At 41.4% G+C, this 18,032-nt stretch overlaps 1 protein-coding gene across 2 annotated transcripts in view; it reads right to left on the bottom strand.

The window, feature by feature from the left end:
* The window catches only part of igsf3 (immunoglobulin superfamily, member 3), a 133,577-nt gene that overhangs the window by 97,929 nt on the left and 17,616 nt on the right, over nt 1-18,032 (bottom strand). For both annotated transcript variants that reach the window (XM_083536962.1, XM_083536963.1), the window contains exon 3: nt 1,094-1,474. In XM_083536962.1, the coding sequence (XP_083393088.1) occupies nt 1,094-1,474 (381 nt within the window). The remainder of the gene's footprint in view (nt 1-1,093; nt 1,475-18,032) is intronic.

Genomic DNA, 18,032 nt, shown 5'->3' with positions numbered 1-18,032 from the left:
CTCAAATATCCAGAAAATGGTTTACTTCTATAGCACTTAATCTCTGTCCTCTGGCCCTCATTATGTCATGCCGTGTATCAGATTAGCAGCTTGTTTTTCAAAATTGCTGCTCGCACTTCAAACAAACAGTATGTTTGGTTCACTCTCTGCAGTGGGGTTGAATCAGAGTGGCACTGCATTCTCACTGCAATCAAACCACAATCCAGATTGCTTAGAGGCACACTGAGGTCACGTCTCTCAGCCACTCTCAGATCGATTACTTTGTTTGCAGTGTGAGTGCTGTGTTCACATCTGACCACCAAGTGTAGAGTCAAAAGGGAATAAATCAATCAGCACAAAACTGATACTTTTGCATTGTTCGACATTGGGATTAGTTCTATGCAACACAAAAGTAAATAAACCACAAAGGAAAAAACAACAAAATCAACAAAAAAAATGCGTGTGCAAAACATTTGTATTCATTGGTCCGAAACACGGCAATGAACACAAGGCATAAGGACCTCCTGTGCACAGTAATCATGAAAACCAGCTGAGATTGAAGAATACTGACGTGAGAGAATTGCACAATATGGCCAAAAGTATGTGGACACCAGACAATTAGGTTGACAACAAGCTCCATGAAGATATAATTTGGAAAGTTTAAAAAGTCTCTTGCACAAGGTCCTGATCTCGCAATTTCCCACAGCCACACTCCAAAATCCGGCAGAAAGACTTTGCAGGAGAGTGTAGGTTAACGGCAAACAGGGAATAAGAGTAGAATAGCTTGTACAGCACACACGTTTGGGCTTGATTGTTGAGTGTCCACAAACCTTTAACCATAGTCTACTTAAACAACTAGATCAAATATGTTTTGTGTCTAGTATCTAGGGTTTACATTACATATGGCATTTCTAAAACGGCTACAGCTCTGTCCATTGGCTCATTTTACACAAGTCAGAACACAAAACATGTTCAGATCGATTTATATTGATTCAGTTGAGTTAGATCACTGTGTTACTGTAACTGGTCTGCACTGGAGGCTTGGGGTACTGCTCTGAGATGCTTAATTTTTAGGTCGACCCACCTGACTAAACAAACCCTATGGAAGACTTACCAGTAAGGTTGGTTCGAGCGCTGTAAGTGCCGAGGTACTGGCCATCTGTGTTAGGTGTGTAGCACTCAAATATGCCCTGGTCCTTGGCCTGCAGCTTGGTGATGTGCAGAAGGGCGGAGTCTCCACTCAGTCTCTCTACGTAGATCTCTTTGGCGTTGACGCGCTGGGCATAGACGGCGTAGGCGTAGTTGGCCTGGGCTGTGCTAACGATGCGGATCTCTCGATCAGGAGCTGTATCGAGGTACATCGACCACTCAAAGTCCTGCTCCACTCCCTCTCTGTAGCCAGTCACGTTACACCAGATGGTCACGTGGGAACCCTCGGTTCGCACCAGAGGCCCGGGCTGCACCGACACTTGCCTCTGGGCTGTACTTGTGCCTGCTGGAATGAAGGAAACAAGAAGGGAGAAAACACTTAGTGAAGAACAAAATACCACAGCGTGACTCCATTTCCTATACATGTTCCCAAAAGCATCTGCTGTGCAATGAGATGTCAAGCTGTTCAGTCCACTTATGTTTGATGAAGCTCTTTTAGTCTGTGTGTGTCTGAGTGTCTACAGGCAGTGTTTGACCTACCCCACTTCAACAAGGCCTATTAGTGGCCCTCAGCAGACAGACGCACTACAGCTTTTACAAGCACTCACAACACTCCATACAGCGTATGTGTGTACGTGTGTGTGTGGTCTACTTGTAACGACGTGGAGCAAGCAGGTTATAATCAGAATACAAACAAATGCTTCATGCAAATTAATGAACGAAAGTGCTTTTGATCGTGCTGTCAAAACACAGCCTGGAATTTAGCAGAACTAATTATTCCGTCACATCCGAATTAGCACCGAACAAAATTTCGGACAACCCAATGAGCACATGATAAAAGAGCAATTTTCCTCTAAGCACACAAGGAGGATGAGCTCTCATCTGCGAAAGGTACGACGCAAACTGCGAGATTAGCGCGACTTTCAAGTTAATGCTGAAAACATCTGCTCCCAAAGAACAAGGATGGCAGAGAAAGCCTGCTTATGCCTCAGCTGTTTGTGGCTCTGTTGGGTGTTGAGAGAGGTGCTCTCGGGCCATGTCTGCATACTGGCAGCTTGGCAGGATAAAGAAGGAAAAATGTGAAACAGTTGGAGGTGAAGAAACAGTTAGGGAGTGATGCTTCGGATGTCATTGTCCAATCTGTAAGAACGAAAAAGGAGAGGCCATCTGCTACCAAGTCCCATCTGGCACGGATCTGTGACTCAGTGCATGTGCCTGTGCAGTACGATTGCGTGTGTGTGTGTGTGTCTGTGTGTAGGTGTAGATGTAAGAGTAATGTAGATGGAGTAAATGTTGCTTGCAAATCATCTGAACAGCCAGTGAATTAATTACTACGAAATATGCACATGCATTAATGTGCCGCCTTGGAACAGACTGAAAGTGGCCATTCTCTTGGAATAGACTAAAAGCCTCCAACCCTTCTTTCCCTCACACACACACACACGTCAGCATATGCTTATTACACCCAACACTAGTCTTTTTTCATGCTGTACACAAACAGACAGACCAACACATACATTGAGTAAGTAAAAAAAAAATTAATTATTCACACAATCTTCCTCTGACGCAGCCAACTGCATCTTTTTAAACTGTGTCATGGCGCAGTGTAACACATTTAGAGAAAAAAAATTTTCGACCCCTTCTCCATACAGATGCCCATGATTGGAGAGGGTGAGTGTGATGATCAAGGGAGCATGTCACCCCTCCAACCCATAATTCATAGTCAACGCACTCTATGCGCAATTGGATTACCGTAAATGATTTTAAAAATGATGTTAGGGACAAACATACACTTATAAAGAACAATCTGATTCCTACTTTCCCACCACGTGATCTGTGCAAAGCTTCTTTAAGACAAGGTCCATTGTTTAAAAAAAAAACACTATACAAATAAAAAGGAATTGAAGTGAATTAATCACATCGTGAGCCAGTCAGCTGTCCCACCCAACAGCAAAAAAAAGAGAAGGGCTACAAATACGTACTTGGAGTAACACTGTTAACTTTATATATATACACACACACACAAAACTATTATATATCATATATAACAATACTTAACTGTATACTACTTGTAAATTTAATTATAATGAAGTACAAGAACAACATGTATGGAAGTAAAGATGCAGTGTTCATGCAGGATGTCTGTTTTGCTTCTCCTGGTCATGAACGTTTGTGGCTTCTTCAGAATTTGAACTTTGATGATATGGTAAGTGCTTTTGCATCACTCGAGATTTCAAAGATGCTTCATAAATAAAAAAAAAATAATAAAAAAAAAAAAAGCATACAACTTGCACATTAACTAAATAAAATAATTTACTAAGTAGAAATAACCTTCTTACCAATGAAAAGCATCAATTGATGTCTATATAAAAATATTTTCTGCCCACGTGTTGTCATTGCCACTGTTAGCACTGATGGTGGAGGACTAACAAACACAACACAACGTAACCCCACTGGTGCCCCGCTCTGGTTTTATTTTGCACAAGTAGACAGGGAAGTAGAGAGGTGTCAGGTTTTTTAAACAAATGCTCACTTTGTGTCAAAAGGCAAATTTTCTGTTGCATTGTATTTCGCATTAATGTGTTGTAGTCATGCCACACTGAAATGCAATCCCTGTTATGGGCATGGATGTAATCAAAGAAGTGTCAAAGATTTTACCAGAAGAATTAAGATTCGTTCTGCAGTGAGCCTTTAATCAAGTGTTTTCAGAAATTATAAGAGCACTAATAAACACTAATAACATTAATAAAAGTCAAATGTTGTCTAATGTCTAAACGCTATTTGTTAAAAGTTTGACACATGACCATAAGATTACATGCATTTGCTTTTTGAACATCCCGTTCCACATTTTCTATTATTGTAATAACCTCCACTCTTTTGGGAAGAAGATCCACTGGATTTAATAGTGTGGTTGTGGAGATTTGTGCCCGTTCAGCTACAAGGGCGTTAGTAAAGGAAAGCCATATCTTCACTGAGCTGCTTTTGTGTACAGGGACTTTGTGATGCTAAAGCAGGTTTGGGTCTCCTAGTTTATGTGAAGGAAAAAAAACCATAATGCTAAGACATCCAAAGACATACTACACTTTTGTGTGCCTCGAACTTCACTGAAGAACCACATATGGCTGGAAAAGTCAGGTGTCTCAATAAATTTTGTCCTTATATTGTATTGACAAACAACTCAATGTACTGTGAAATCATTCATCACGGTATTGATACGTCTGCCAATTTGACCCACCCTTTTCAGATGTGTAATGTGTCCTCATCACTCCGTTATACTTTTCCACACGGAGAGCTGAGTCAGCGAACATGATGTGTTGAGCTGTCATGTTGTGTCTTGACTGCTTTTGAGCAGAATCACAGGCAGACGGCTGTCTCCCCTCCCACTCCTATGACTGAACACTCCTATGTGCTGAATCGAAGGCCAGCTCAACAGCACAGTCAAATTAACCGACTCCGTTCTTTTATGAAAAATTGCTTCTTAATGAACTTTTTTCCTGAACTTTTTTCTGTGATGTTACACAGGTAGCTGTTCCTCACACGCGCTGATTATGTATGCTGTTTTAGCGCTAATCATCAACCTCACTATCTGCTCAATTGAGCCTCACGTTGCCCTGCAGGAGTCTCACGCAGGAGACGTGATTGAGCCTCACGTCGCCCTGCAGGAGTCTCACGCAGGAGACACTCTATGATATAGAATCATCAATGGCTCATTGTCCAAGTCACAGCCTGTTACTCTTGAACACAGTGCTGGGGCAAAGGGAACAACGCTATTTCTCCATGGGTGAACAAGACAGCTGTCTCTTTTTAATAACTATATTAGCGCATACAGGGCTGACAAGGCACTCTTCAGGCCTGCAAAGAGCGCTAAAGTTTATTCCCCTAACTAGACAAATTAAAGCACTCACAAGGCAAAGACTCTGTAATCTGTCAAATGTTTGCTTGTACAGCATTTTACATTTTCAAAATCACAGCTTTGGTTGAATTTTGATTTACTATAGCTGGATAACGTCTGCATGGTTTTGACAGATCTAACAACTGGGTGATATGCTGATTGTAACTTAAATACACAGCAATGGAACACTGGAGAAAAGCATATGAGGTTTGCAATTTGTTTGCGATCTGGGACTTGGTAAATGCCTCCGTCTAATCGCACACGACGACGACAATTCTTTTTTTCAGTAGAACAGCCTGAAATCCTGCTAGTGATGCAACTCGGCAGCTGAGAATGACAGCCTGCTAGCCCGTGTCCCATCACAAGGATCCCAAGAGAACGAGGCTTGAACATGACGGTGGTGCTCTGAAGATGTTAAACAGGAACTGTCATGACAGCCTTATCCTTTTGCTTTAAAGGCACAAAGGAGCAAAGGGTTTTTATGTGGTTCATGCTAGACTTAGCAAGAATAACCAGCCCTGCCCTGCCACATGGCCCACAGCATGAAATATGCATCACATACAAAATATTATTTAAATCCAGGCACACAAACTCTCTCTCTCTCTCCCTCTCTCCCTCCCTCCCTGGCCCTCCCTCCCTCCCTCCCTCTCCCTCCCCCTCCCTCTCCCCCTCCCTCCCTCTCCCTCTCTCTCCCTCCCTCCCTCCCTCCCTCCCTCCCTCCCCCTCCCTCCCTCTCCCTCCCTCCCTCCCCCTCCCTCCCTCCCTCCCTCCCCCTCCCTCTCCCTCCCTCCCTCCCTCTCCCTCCCTCCCCCTCTCCCTCCCTCCCTCCCCCTCCCTCTCCCTCCCTCCCTCCCTCTCCCTCCCCCTCCCTCTCCCTCCCTCCCCCTCCCTCCCCCTCCCTCTCCCTCCCCCTCCCTCTCCCTCTCCCTCCCTCCCTCCCCCTCCCTCCCTCTCCCTCCCTCCCCCTCTCCCTCTCTCCCTCCCTCCCTCCCTCTCCCTCCCTCCCCCCCTCCCCCTCCCTCCCTCTCCCTCCCTCCCCCTCTCCCTCCCTCCCTCCCCCTCCCTCTCCCTCCCTCCCTCCCTCTCCCTCCCTCCCCCTCCCTCTCCCTCTCCCTCCCTCCCCCTCCCTCTCCCTCCCTCCCCCTCCCTCTCCCTCTCCCTCTCCCTCCCTCTCCCTCTCCCTCCCTCTCCCTCTCCCTCTCCCTCTCCCTCTCCCTCTCCATCACTCGCTTTCAATCACTCTATCTTTAGAGGACTGTGAAGGTGGTTGAAATGCTGTGGCACTGACATTTATTACTATAACTGACAGAGGTGACCTGCCTGATTCACACAAATGGTCATTTTACACACACCTGAATATGAAGTAAGAAACGGGCAGTCATGTGTTTTGACAGGTTTCCAGTTCCTGAGTCACAGTCTCAAGGCAGACCTGACACACCCAAACCTTAGTCATCCTACAATTTTATTTATTTTATTTTTTTTAACAATGTCATCACTGAGTCAAGACCAGCTGCTCTAGTCTAGTCTGCTTTTTACATCCATTATAACAGAAAATGAAAAGATGATAAAGAGTTTGTGACTAGTAATGAGAAGGGAGACTGAAGCAGAAAAAACTAAGCCAGATGGGATTAAAGCCAGCCAAAGAGGAAAGGGATAAAGGAACACTCAGGAAAAAAAGACGGACTAGAAGAACATTTAGTCAGCAAAAAAAAACTCTTCGGGTTCTGATAAATCCTGTAGTATGGAAAGCTTTCTCTCCTGGCATAGTGTGCTGGGTTTTTTTGTTTTCTTGTTTTTGATTTAATTGGCTCTTGTAAAGCCGCCGCCAACGCGCTTTAATGGCGATGCTGTGTTTATGGACACCGTGGTTCTGCACGGCCCATGAGAGCAACCTGATGCGCATCGAATGAATGCACCGTCCAAAGTAATCAGGTTATGGATGGGCACATAACCATAGGAGTAACGCAAGGGCTATTAACACAATCACCACATCTTACACAAACCCAGCGGGCCATTTAAATGCAATCTCCACAAGACCTGAAGCATTACACACACAAAAACACACAATGATGCAACATTGAAGACCCCGAAAGACTGCTGGGTTGAAGTCAAGCAATTAAAAGATCTTTTATCAAACACAATACGCATTCTATCTCCTTAGATGGTTCTGGGGGGAGGCTAAAGGTGGGAAAGATACAGAAAAGGGAAATCCTCTAGTAAGACCGCTAATAAATAATCCAAAACTGAATTACAAACTGAGATCCCGGACCAAACTAAAATTGAGAGCAGTTGGAAGGAGGTATGATGAATTTTCAGCTGCGGAACTGGGAAAAACTACAAGCAGATAAATGACGGGAATGGCCGGTCCATAAATATTTTATTAGTAATTTCTGTCAAAGACAAATGGCCAGACCTAACCTTTTCTTAAGTCCAGCTTGAAGCAAAGCTCCACCCAGAAACACATTAAATAATTTAGATAGATATATTATGGCATTTCTATTTATGGCATTTCAGAGGATGATCTCAAACAGAAGAGATAATGGTCACATTTCACTATTAGCTCATAAAATGAGAGAGGCTTTTTTCCTAACCCACCATTTCTCAGTGATATTAAATGTCATATTAATGAGAAATCCAATACGAAAGTGGTAGATGCAGTAAATGCTAGACTCTAAAATATAAATGCTAGACTTTCAAAATGCAGTTATATGACGCCTTTGCGATGAGGTATGACAGAGACCCTGCTTGCGTGTTCTACAAGATGATAATCATCATTAGGCATGAAAAAATAGATGATGGTATTATCCAAATGTGTTTAAGCACAATGTACAGATGAGGAGCTTAGAGAGCTGGACAGCTTAGAGGACTAAAGCACTGCTGCATCAGTCTCTTTAAGGAGACTTGAAGCGAGGGTTAAATCCCACTGGTGCCACTTTCAGCATATAGCACTGGTGAACATATCAAAAATAGCCACTGAAAAATCACATGTTAATTATACAGATTAGTCCTACAGAGTGAACTGTTTTTAATAAATCAGACAAATCGGAATGCGTTATTCATTCACTGATAAAGAACTGGAGATGCTGTGACAAAGGGTTTAGTCGACTGGGCTTTAAAAGCAGAAGTACACTGAAAGTTAGTTTGGCCTTTTTTTCTAGCAGAAACTTCCTGTAAAGACTGATAACACTAACAGCTGCTCTAGTCAATGGTCCAAACTCTGATTTTACAATCTAACAGATGCTATAAACACCATCCAACAAAGAGATTATGTGTGCATCCAATTCAAACTGGACTATCCTAGGGGCCTTTTTATAAAAGATTCATAACACTTATCATGATGCCCTGTTATACCTCTGTTAGTTAAAAAAAAAAAAAAAACTATTTACAAAAAAACAGGCATCTGTGCAGTCTTTCAGCTGTGCAAGGCCAAACAACACACACAGTCTTTGGGAGCCAGTACAGCAGGCGGGACGAGAACACGCTTCTTCCTGCCTGTCTGTGTGTGAGCAGCTGGGGGTCACAGCTGCAGTGCTGTGTGTGCCTCAAAGTAACTACGTGTGCAACTTCTGAAGGAGCATGTCTACGTTAAGCAAAAGTACTCTGAACGATTAAATTGATTAAAGCCTAGTCTACTGTAGAGTCAAACAGAAGGGGAAAAAAAACCACTTCCAAGCACTATTCTTGCAGAATGTAATTACGGGGGGTACTGATTTGTAAACTTTGGTATAGAACAAGGAAAAGGTGCTTTAGTTCGTTATAGAAACATCATCAGGGAATAACTGCTGCATGGACTAGTCACATATACACACAAATAAAGCAGAACTGGGGAAGCTTTTACTAGGAGTGATTAATGATGAGAGCCATATGCCCAAAAGAGTTTTTTAAAAAAAAAAAAAGGTAATTTGGGGACACTGTATGTGGAACACAGAGTGTGTCTGTGTATAGGGGACATGGATAATGAGGTCTGGTTCTGTGCGTGTTTGAGGGTGTGGCGAAGAGAGAATCTGAACGAGCGGCGGCTACAAATAGTAGTGTGGGCCTTCACGATTAATCGAATTGTTATCATTATTGCTTTGCAGGTTTCCACGAAGAACACATTACGAACGACTGCAATACCAGACTGCATTAAAAGTGGAAATAACAACTGCGCCACTATAATTGCTTTTCCGGCAAACAGCAGAGTGCCTCTTTGCCATAATGTGCATATATGTGTGTGTGTGTGCGTCCACAAATGACATCAATAAAGTAGGGCAGCTGAGGGGGGAAATAAAAGAAACGCCGCACATACGTGATTAATCGAAGTAAAAACGCTTAGCATTATTATGTCTGGTAACAAATAAATATCAAAGTAAACATGTAAATGTGTAAGTCTAGCACTGTGCATGGAGGACACTATATAAAGTGTATAAGACAAAATAATTACATTACATACTTACTGAGAACATAAAAAGTAAATAGGACATCATCAGATTTAACCTGTTGGTTGGATGTAAATGAAAAGAAATATATATTTGGGCATGTTTGTATCCCTCATATTTGAAAACGTATTATTTATATTCACGCTAAACTTTTTATATATATTATACAAATAACTATTACAGACCGTATGACATATCTTATCTGGTAAAAAGGGAAGTGTTGCAGGAGTCTGAAATATGCAATATTAGGCAAAGTGCTTGTTATGTCTGCTTCTAAAGATAGCTGTCTTTACCAGTGATTAATGCAGTTAGTTTTTGTTTTTTTTTTTTTTACATCGGAAAAGAGTTAGAGCTTAGTGAAAACTAGCCAGATATTTTACGAGTGTTCAAATCAATTCACTCGACAGATTCAATCAGGCATTAACCCAAATGAAAGCAGTTTCTACAGTTTTTTTCTTTACTTTTACTTACTCTGATCTGGGTGTGCAGATGGGCTGCATGTAAGTTTAATCGGAGATGACAAGTAAATAAGCAATTACAGTGTGTGAAATGAGGTCGTAGATTACTGATAACGATTGTAAAACCATATTCACAAATCATCTGCTACAGGGGAAATGTCAGTCTGAATCTGCGAAGAGAACAAAATTAAAAGCGCATGAGATTTACAATGGTTCGGACCAGTCTGGGTTAGCTGGAGCTGCATGCCTTGATTATTGAGATCGAGGAGACGCTTTAACAGAAGCATGATGAACAATAGTACAAGGAACTGCATATTGAAAGTCCAAGCAAGTATAACAATTGGCTGTCTGGCACATTTTCACCTCAGGCATCTTTTCAGGAAGCCAGTTATTGTTAGAGAACTAGAAGCCCTTGAATGAATGAAGGCTGATTTTAAGTACTAGGCTGCAGATACAGGAAATTTTATCTTCTGCACCAGTGCTTTTATGCAGATAAGGAACTAGCGGAATTGCACTTGATGTACTAAACATTACCAATTGATCAAATGGGAGTTTCAGAGAATGACTGATAACTTACACCCATTTCCCAATGTTTGCTTAGCTAATAAGCAAAACAATCAATCTTTTTTATATTAAAGGTGCCATGGCATGACGGACATAGATGAAATGTTCCCGCTATGTGCTTTTCATTTGATACTAGTTATAAGACCAGAATGTTCATTAGTGTGGGTTGTACTTTCTGTTTGTGTCATGCTGCTTGGAGATTGACGAAACCCATGAAAGTCTGCTTTATACTTCCATGACGCAGCTTTGATCTCCTCTTCCATGCTTGACTTGCTGCTGTAATTTGGCCTCATTCTAAAATTAAACAACTAAGTTTGCATCAAATAACAGTTCCAGCCCCTACACTACACTGGGAATGGTCGTGGTTTGGTACTCTTAGGAATATTTCTTGAACGCTTCCCCGGTTTGTACTGCAGCCTCGGCTGAAACACAGCCATTTATTCAGAGTGGGGAGCATTTGCAACAGCGAAGTGCAGTGCGCCGCCTGCCTTTTATTTACCTTCATCATATAGTGGTAGTCAATGGACATGAGCAGCCTCACTGAGCATAAGCATGCATGAATCTAAAGGTCATTTAGATGACAAATGACCAAATCCATACTCCTAGCTATGCTCAGCGAGTTCAAAAAATGACTTGAAGCACAGAACATTAATTTTGGGATGTGGGAGTAGCCTATGAGTGTAGATATGCTATTTGTCTTCTTTTCTCCACTACTCTAAGGCTTTACTTTTTAGTACTTTGTCAAGAAGCCACACCCAAGTTGCATCTTGGAAATTTCCACACAACATTACCTATTGATATCGCATTCACCGTTAAGAATAAAATCTAACAAACTGCTGCTTATTTTGTGTCCCAGGCGGCAAAACGCACTCCGAAAAAAGCACCATAAACCCCATTTCACAAGTGCTTATGTTCGGCAAGTGTCTTGGCAACCGACTTCTGGTCATGGATGCCTGTGGAATTGTTAAGATTCACAATCTCCAGGTGAAATATCTCCCCTAAAACAAGTTAAAAAGAAATTCTGTTCTGTGAGGAACATTCATTCAGAGTCCCCATAAGTCCAATGAGAATATTTTTTTACATGACATGCTGATGCACTAGATCCAAAAGTATTTAACCCCTTTAAAATGTCATTGCACTTGCCCAAATTACAAATAACACTAATATTTGGTGCGGTCATATGTGAGAAATTATGAACTGAAATAGGGTGTGTTGCATGATATTCAAACCCTGTGCTGTGGAAGTGCAGAGATTACACAGACGAAAGATGCTTTATAAATGGACTGATGGTTAAAAAAAAAAAAAAAAAAATCTTTCTGGATAAAAGATCTACTTCATTCAAATACCAATAGTCTGTAAATCTGAAGTAAATCTGTCTAAATGAACCAGTCAGCAATATCAAGAGCTCTGCATACAACTGCTCTTTATGGGAGCATGTTGGAGTTACGTTTTATGGTCCGATGAGACAAAAGTTCCCAGATGCCTTTTAGGCCAAAATATCAAGTTTAGAATTTAAATGCTGCGTGTGGCACAAACCAAACCCTGCTCATTCCTCAACAAACAAGTAAGGGGGTGGAAGCATCATGCTGTGGGGATATGTTTCCTCAGCAACAACTGTGCATCTTGTTAAAATTGAAAGACAGACTGTTGGTATAAAATACAGGAAAAGACCACAAGCTTCTTACATGGTAATCATTTAAACAAAATGCAATCAGAGCAAAGACCCCAAAAGCCACCTGTTTAAAATTCGCTTTCTCCTTGATGGCTGAAATTTCACATTTCTTTATATTCATGGCTCCAGAGCCTCCAGTGCATTTTGGCAATGCTACAGAGTCAAGAGAGAGCTGTTTTTTTGTGGAGGAGCTGCAGCAAACGCTCAAAGGAAATATCTGTCTGAGGCTGAAGACAGCCCAGCACCATGTAATACAGAGGCACATCAGCCTTCGAGTTGTGAATAGGGATGGTGCTACACAATGTACAATGACAAGAGCGTCGTAAACAAGCGGGAGAAAGTCTGACAGGAGAAATGCACAAGTTGCAGGGACTGACATAATGAATTTGAAAAGTACAAGGACCGTGTCCCTAGATGACATTTCTATTCGGAATTTCTTCTAGTCATTTTTGCATGAGATTTTTTTTTTCTCACCGTTCTCGCACAATTACGTCTTCAATAATTCATCCAAGACAACTAAACATAACAAATAACCTCCCCGAATTGCTAATGATGTGCTCTGAGCAACTTGGTGTACCCACAGCACAGTTAAAACATTTGTCCCCTGCCTCTCATAGGCATGCACCACTCTTCCTTTTCACTTGTGGGAGAATTCCTGCTGCTCACGTTTGACTCGTAGACCATTGAATCCACTCAGGAGAAAATAACTGGCTCATGAGGGCACCAAAACTGGAGTGCTGCAGACAATAAGCTCCTAAATCCCCCATCAGAGGCATTATATAGCAGGAACTAGAATAAACCAGATCACAGCAAGTTGTGTCTAACCAAAGACTGCTGCAAATAGAGCTGTAAAGCAGCAATGAGCAGATGTTCAAACCTACTGAATGTTGGTTTCTTTTTTTTTTCTTTTTTTTTTTTTTTTATAGTGTCTGTTTACCAACTACAGGAAATTGCAGACTTTTGCTGAATTGCAAAAGTCTCCAGCAATTTGTCAAATTCAATTTAATTTTTAAGTAGCCAATTCTAGATTGCATTTCTAAATATAATACAGAAACAGTGACTACAGTAACAATTCTAAATTAAAACCAATAGATAAAATTATATCACCATATTGCCCAACTCTTCTATAAGCACTGTGAGCATGCTGTTATATATAACAGTGATGTAAAGAATACTGGATGCAGTGTCGTAGTCAAATTTTCTGCCATAGCCAGATACTTATTTAAATGTACAAAACTTATCAAATATTTTCTACGGGAAGCAACATGAGCAGGGGGATTGATCAAACTTTCTGCAAGAGTAAATGGGATTGGTCAATCGTTCTGTGAGAGTGAAGGGGGGTTTTACAAACTTTCTGCAAGAACAGGTGGACTATTCAACTTTCTGTGAGAATGGGTGGGGGTGGTCAAATTATCTGTGAGAATGGGTTGGGGGTAAACGGTCTGTGAGAATGGGGGGGGGGGGGGGGGGGCTTTCTGTAAGAACAGGTGGGAGTGGTCAACCTTTCTGTGAGAGTGGGTGGGGTGGTCAAACTTTCTGTGAGAGTGGGTGGGGTGGTAAACTTTTTGTGAGAATAGGTGGGGTGGTCAAACTTGCTTTGAGAGTGGTCAGATTTCTATGAAAGTGGGTAGGAGCTTTCAGATCTATTTGTGGGAATGAAAATGATTGGTCAAACTTGCTGTGAGAGTGGGTGGGAGTGGTCAAACTTTTTGTGAAGTAGATGGGGGAGTGGTGAAACTTGCTGTGAAAGTGGGTTGGAGTGGTCAAACTTTTTGTGAGAGTAGATGGGAGAGTGGTCAAACTTGCTGTGAGTGGGTGGGAGTGGTCAAACTTTTTGTGAGAGTAGAAGGGGGGGTCAAACTTGCTGTGAGAGTGGGTGAGAGCGGTCAGATCCATTCGTATGAATGAGCAAGACTGGTCAAACTTTCTTCAGGAGCAAGCAGGGTTTCTCATAATTACTTTTGCAGCAGAATTCTTTCTGATCGGCTGATCGGGAGAAACTTTAGAGACGATTATGCATAGGCCAACAGATGGGGGAAATCAAGCACTAATCCAATCACTTAAGTGCAACCCTAATCTCCTCTCCTGAGAAACAGCCTCATTAGGGACTGAGACTAGTCTCTTAATCTCCACTCGCATAATCTCACAACACAAATGCATGCCCAGGCAGCTAAGCAATAGTTTGATTTGTCAGGTGTGAACGACGTCACTTCAAATTTACACCTTCTTCCTTTGCCAAGAAGACAAAAAGTCTAGAAAGCAGCAAGAGTAAAGCTTTCTTCAGACCTGGGTTCAGACCATTCTTTATTTTTCACTTCTCTGGTTCACGGGCTTTATTTTACGCTTGGAGTGAGCAGCCTGGAAAAAAGGCTGCACAAACACACAAATGTAATAGCGTTTAAACAAAACACCTGAGCCAGAAGATGCAGCTGACTGAGGGGTATAGCAAGAGCGAGACAGGAACAGTTGTGCCTCATTTCAACCCAGACAGGCCAGAGGAAAAGAACAAAACATACACTCACCCTCTGAAGAACATAGGCCACACACTAATGTGTACACACTTCACACTCGGTCTCACTTCTATCCTCTAAAAGACACACAGTGAGTGAACAGCAGTCACACGGTTATGTTGTTCAGCCTGAGGCACAGCCATAACATGAGCAAACGCTGAAATGAATTTCTGCAACCTACCAAACTGAAGTAAACTATTGCAGAACACTGGCAAGTTTTCACATTTCACTTATATATATACATACATACATACATACATACATATACACATACATACACACACACACACACCGTAATTTCCGGACTATGAAGCGCACCCATATATAAGCCGCACACACTGAATTTTACAAATATTTTTATTTTGAATATAAATAAGTCGCACCTGTCTACACTGAAACTAATGAACTTTACACAGACTTTAACGAAAGACACGTTACACACGGTGTAACGGGTGAAATATGTTGCACTTCCTTTAGGAGCATAGCGGTATTTTGGGAATAGCATGCCACTGCATTTTTTCCGGTATTACTACATGTGTGCAAGGCTGAGGAATATGTCCTTATTATTTTCTGATGCTCATTTCTAAATTTCTGTGACTAACCCTTAGCGCTGTTGCTAAGAAAAATAAAAAAGCACGAGTTTTGGAAACCTGTCTGTGCTTATATGATTTCTGTTGCAACTGGAGTTAGCGAGCTCTCCCTTCACCCAGACTCAACGTGTTACAACGGCTTGTAACTAAACAGTAGCCTACCAAGAAAGTCATTGTTTACTGTCTTCCTCCTTCCTTTCACAACTATTTCTCTCGAGAGTTTATCTTTTGGCATCGTCGTGCGTTTAAAAAAAAAAAAATGTCATTGGTCTAATGTTATGGGGTTCAGTTTTTTGGCTTGAAGTTTGTGAAACCGGTAAAAAAACCAGGAAAAATTCATAAATAAGCCACTTCGTTGTTTAAGCCACAGGGTTCAAAACGTGGGAAAAAAGTAGCGGCTTATAGTAAAATAATTTATATATATATATTTCACCCTGCTACTAATTTGAGTGTTCTAAATAGAACTCAAATGCTCAGTCCAAGAGCTGCATCACTTAAACTGACAGTTAATTCTTTGCACTCTCCTGCCTGCTCTGGTGTATTCCAGTTATTCTTCACACTAAAAATGCAGTTTGAACCACACCACTCTTAAGCAGGCAATACCAAGTAAAAATAAAAGTGAGGGAGAAAAAAAAATAAATAAATTTTTTAAGATATGTAATATATGTCCCAGATGATTCATCTCCAGGTCAGGATCTCAGAATAACTCTTCTTAACTCTCTGCTCTCCCCTTCAGCCACTGCTCCCAACCTTGGGGTAACTATAGACTATCAACCGCCCTCCTCCTCATATGTTGCTAACGTGGCTCGTTCTTACCGATTCCTTCTCTACAACTATCCACACAGGCTGCTCAGGTGCTTGATCATCCCATGTCATTTTGAGACTGGACTACTGCAACTCTCTGCTGGCAGGTCTTCCTCTGAATGCCATTTGCCAACTGCAAATGATCCAAATGCAGCTGTGTGACTTGTGTTCAATTTGCCCAAGTTCTCCCACACCACCCCACTGCTGAGCTCCCTCCACTGGCTTACAGTAGCTGCACGTATCAGATTCAAAACACTAATGCTTGCCTACAAGGCCAAAATTGGACCAGCACCATCTTACCTCAGAGACCTCATCACTCCTCGCACCGCACTTTGCTGTCTGAGATCCTCCAGCACTGCTCGACTGGTACCACCTTGTATCACGTTAAGATGTAAGTATACTTCAAGGCTCTTCTCCGTTCTGGCACCAAGGTGGTGAAATGAACTTCCCCTAGATGTCTCAACAACGGTCTCTGGCTATATTCAAGTGATGGGTAAAGAGCAACATTTTAATAAAGCACCTAAACTAACATTGTAGACCGCAAATGTAAATTTCAATGTAAATGTCTTCTAGAAATTTCAAGACCAAGCTGACCCACTAGAATAAACAAGAGAGGTTAAGCTATTATGGGAAAACAATGAACAAAATTATATTTACCCACAAGTTAATTATTACTCCAATAAAAGCACACCCTAAAGTGTTCCTTTTAAACACAGAAATAAGCCAAAAAGTAAACAATGACATGGCGCAAGTGGCGGGCCATGCATTTTACATCCAGACTTTTAGTGATGTCCTACCTGAAACAGTACACCTCTTAGTACCATCATTATGACACCAAGGCCACAGAAACCATTAATACTACATAGAAATGCAGTACAACAGATTAAAAGAATTGAGTAATTTGTCAAATTAAATTGTCAGTAAATTATATAGCAGGAACAAGAATAAACCAAATCACAACAAGTTATGTCTAACCAAAGACTGCTGTTTCTTTTTTTTTCTTTTTATAGTGTCTGTTTAACAACTACAGGAAATTGCAGACAATTGCAAAAGTCTCCAGCAATTTGTCAAATTCAATTTACATTTTAAGTAGCCAATTCTAGATTACATTTCCAGATATAATACAGAAACAGTGACTATAGTAACAGTTCAAAATAAAAACCAATAAATAAAATTATATCACCATATTGCCCCACTCCCCGTAAGCACTGGGAGTATGCTGTTATATATAAAAAAGGACATTCATGTAAAGAATACTGGATGCAGTGTGGTAGTCCAACTTTTCCTGTAGTGTAAAATATTCAAGAGCCAAAAAATAAACAATGTCATGGCACCTGCAGATTTTCAGTGGACAGCATGCTTTCTTTTAAGCAGGCAATACCAAGCTTATTGGTACTTAGAAGTAATGATGATATTTCCTAATACCATCTTGATTGCTGCGTTAGACAAGTATCTCATGTAGTGAGAAAGAATGCAACCCAATGGATACAATTCAACAAGTCTCCTTTTACTGCAGCCACAGCTGCACCACCCACATACATCATGTCTAGCAGAAGCATCAATAATGACCTCAGAAAAATTATTTTCTGTGCATTATGATTTTCGTGGGAACTTAAAAGTAAGGCAAATCATGCGTTTTAGTGCAAATTCTACAGAAAAGAAAATGCAAAACTATAGCTTGGCAACTGTTCTGACCTTTCCTTGTAATGTCCAGATTCTCTTGAAAAGTCCGTATTTTTAATGAGCTGCAACCAAATCAATTTGTTCTCTTCTGTCAACCGTTGTGGAATAATGCCACCCAATGAAAGGACGTGAAAATGCTGACGTGACTGGACACCTCCGAAGAAGCCATGGAGTAGCCTAATTGCAGTCGGATTGGTTAAAGCAACAACTTCGAGAAAAATAAATTTGAATCTAATGAGAGCTCACGCTGTTCATTTCTGCTTCCCTTATCGCAATACGTGATGCGATGGCTGGACTCTGATTGGATAGAAAT

This window comes from Silurus aristotelis (assembly GCF_946808225.1).
Source record: "Silurus aristotelis genome assembly, chromosome: 3".
NCBI classification, from domain to species: Eukaryota; Metazoa; Chordata; class Actinopteri; order Siluriformes; family Siluridae; genus Silurus; species Silurus aristotelis.
This window is presented reverse-complemented; position numbering and strand designations above follow the sequence as displayed.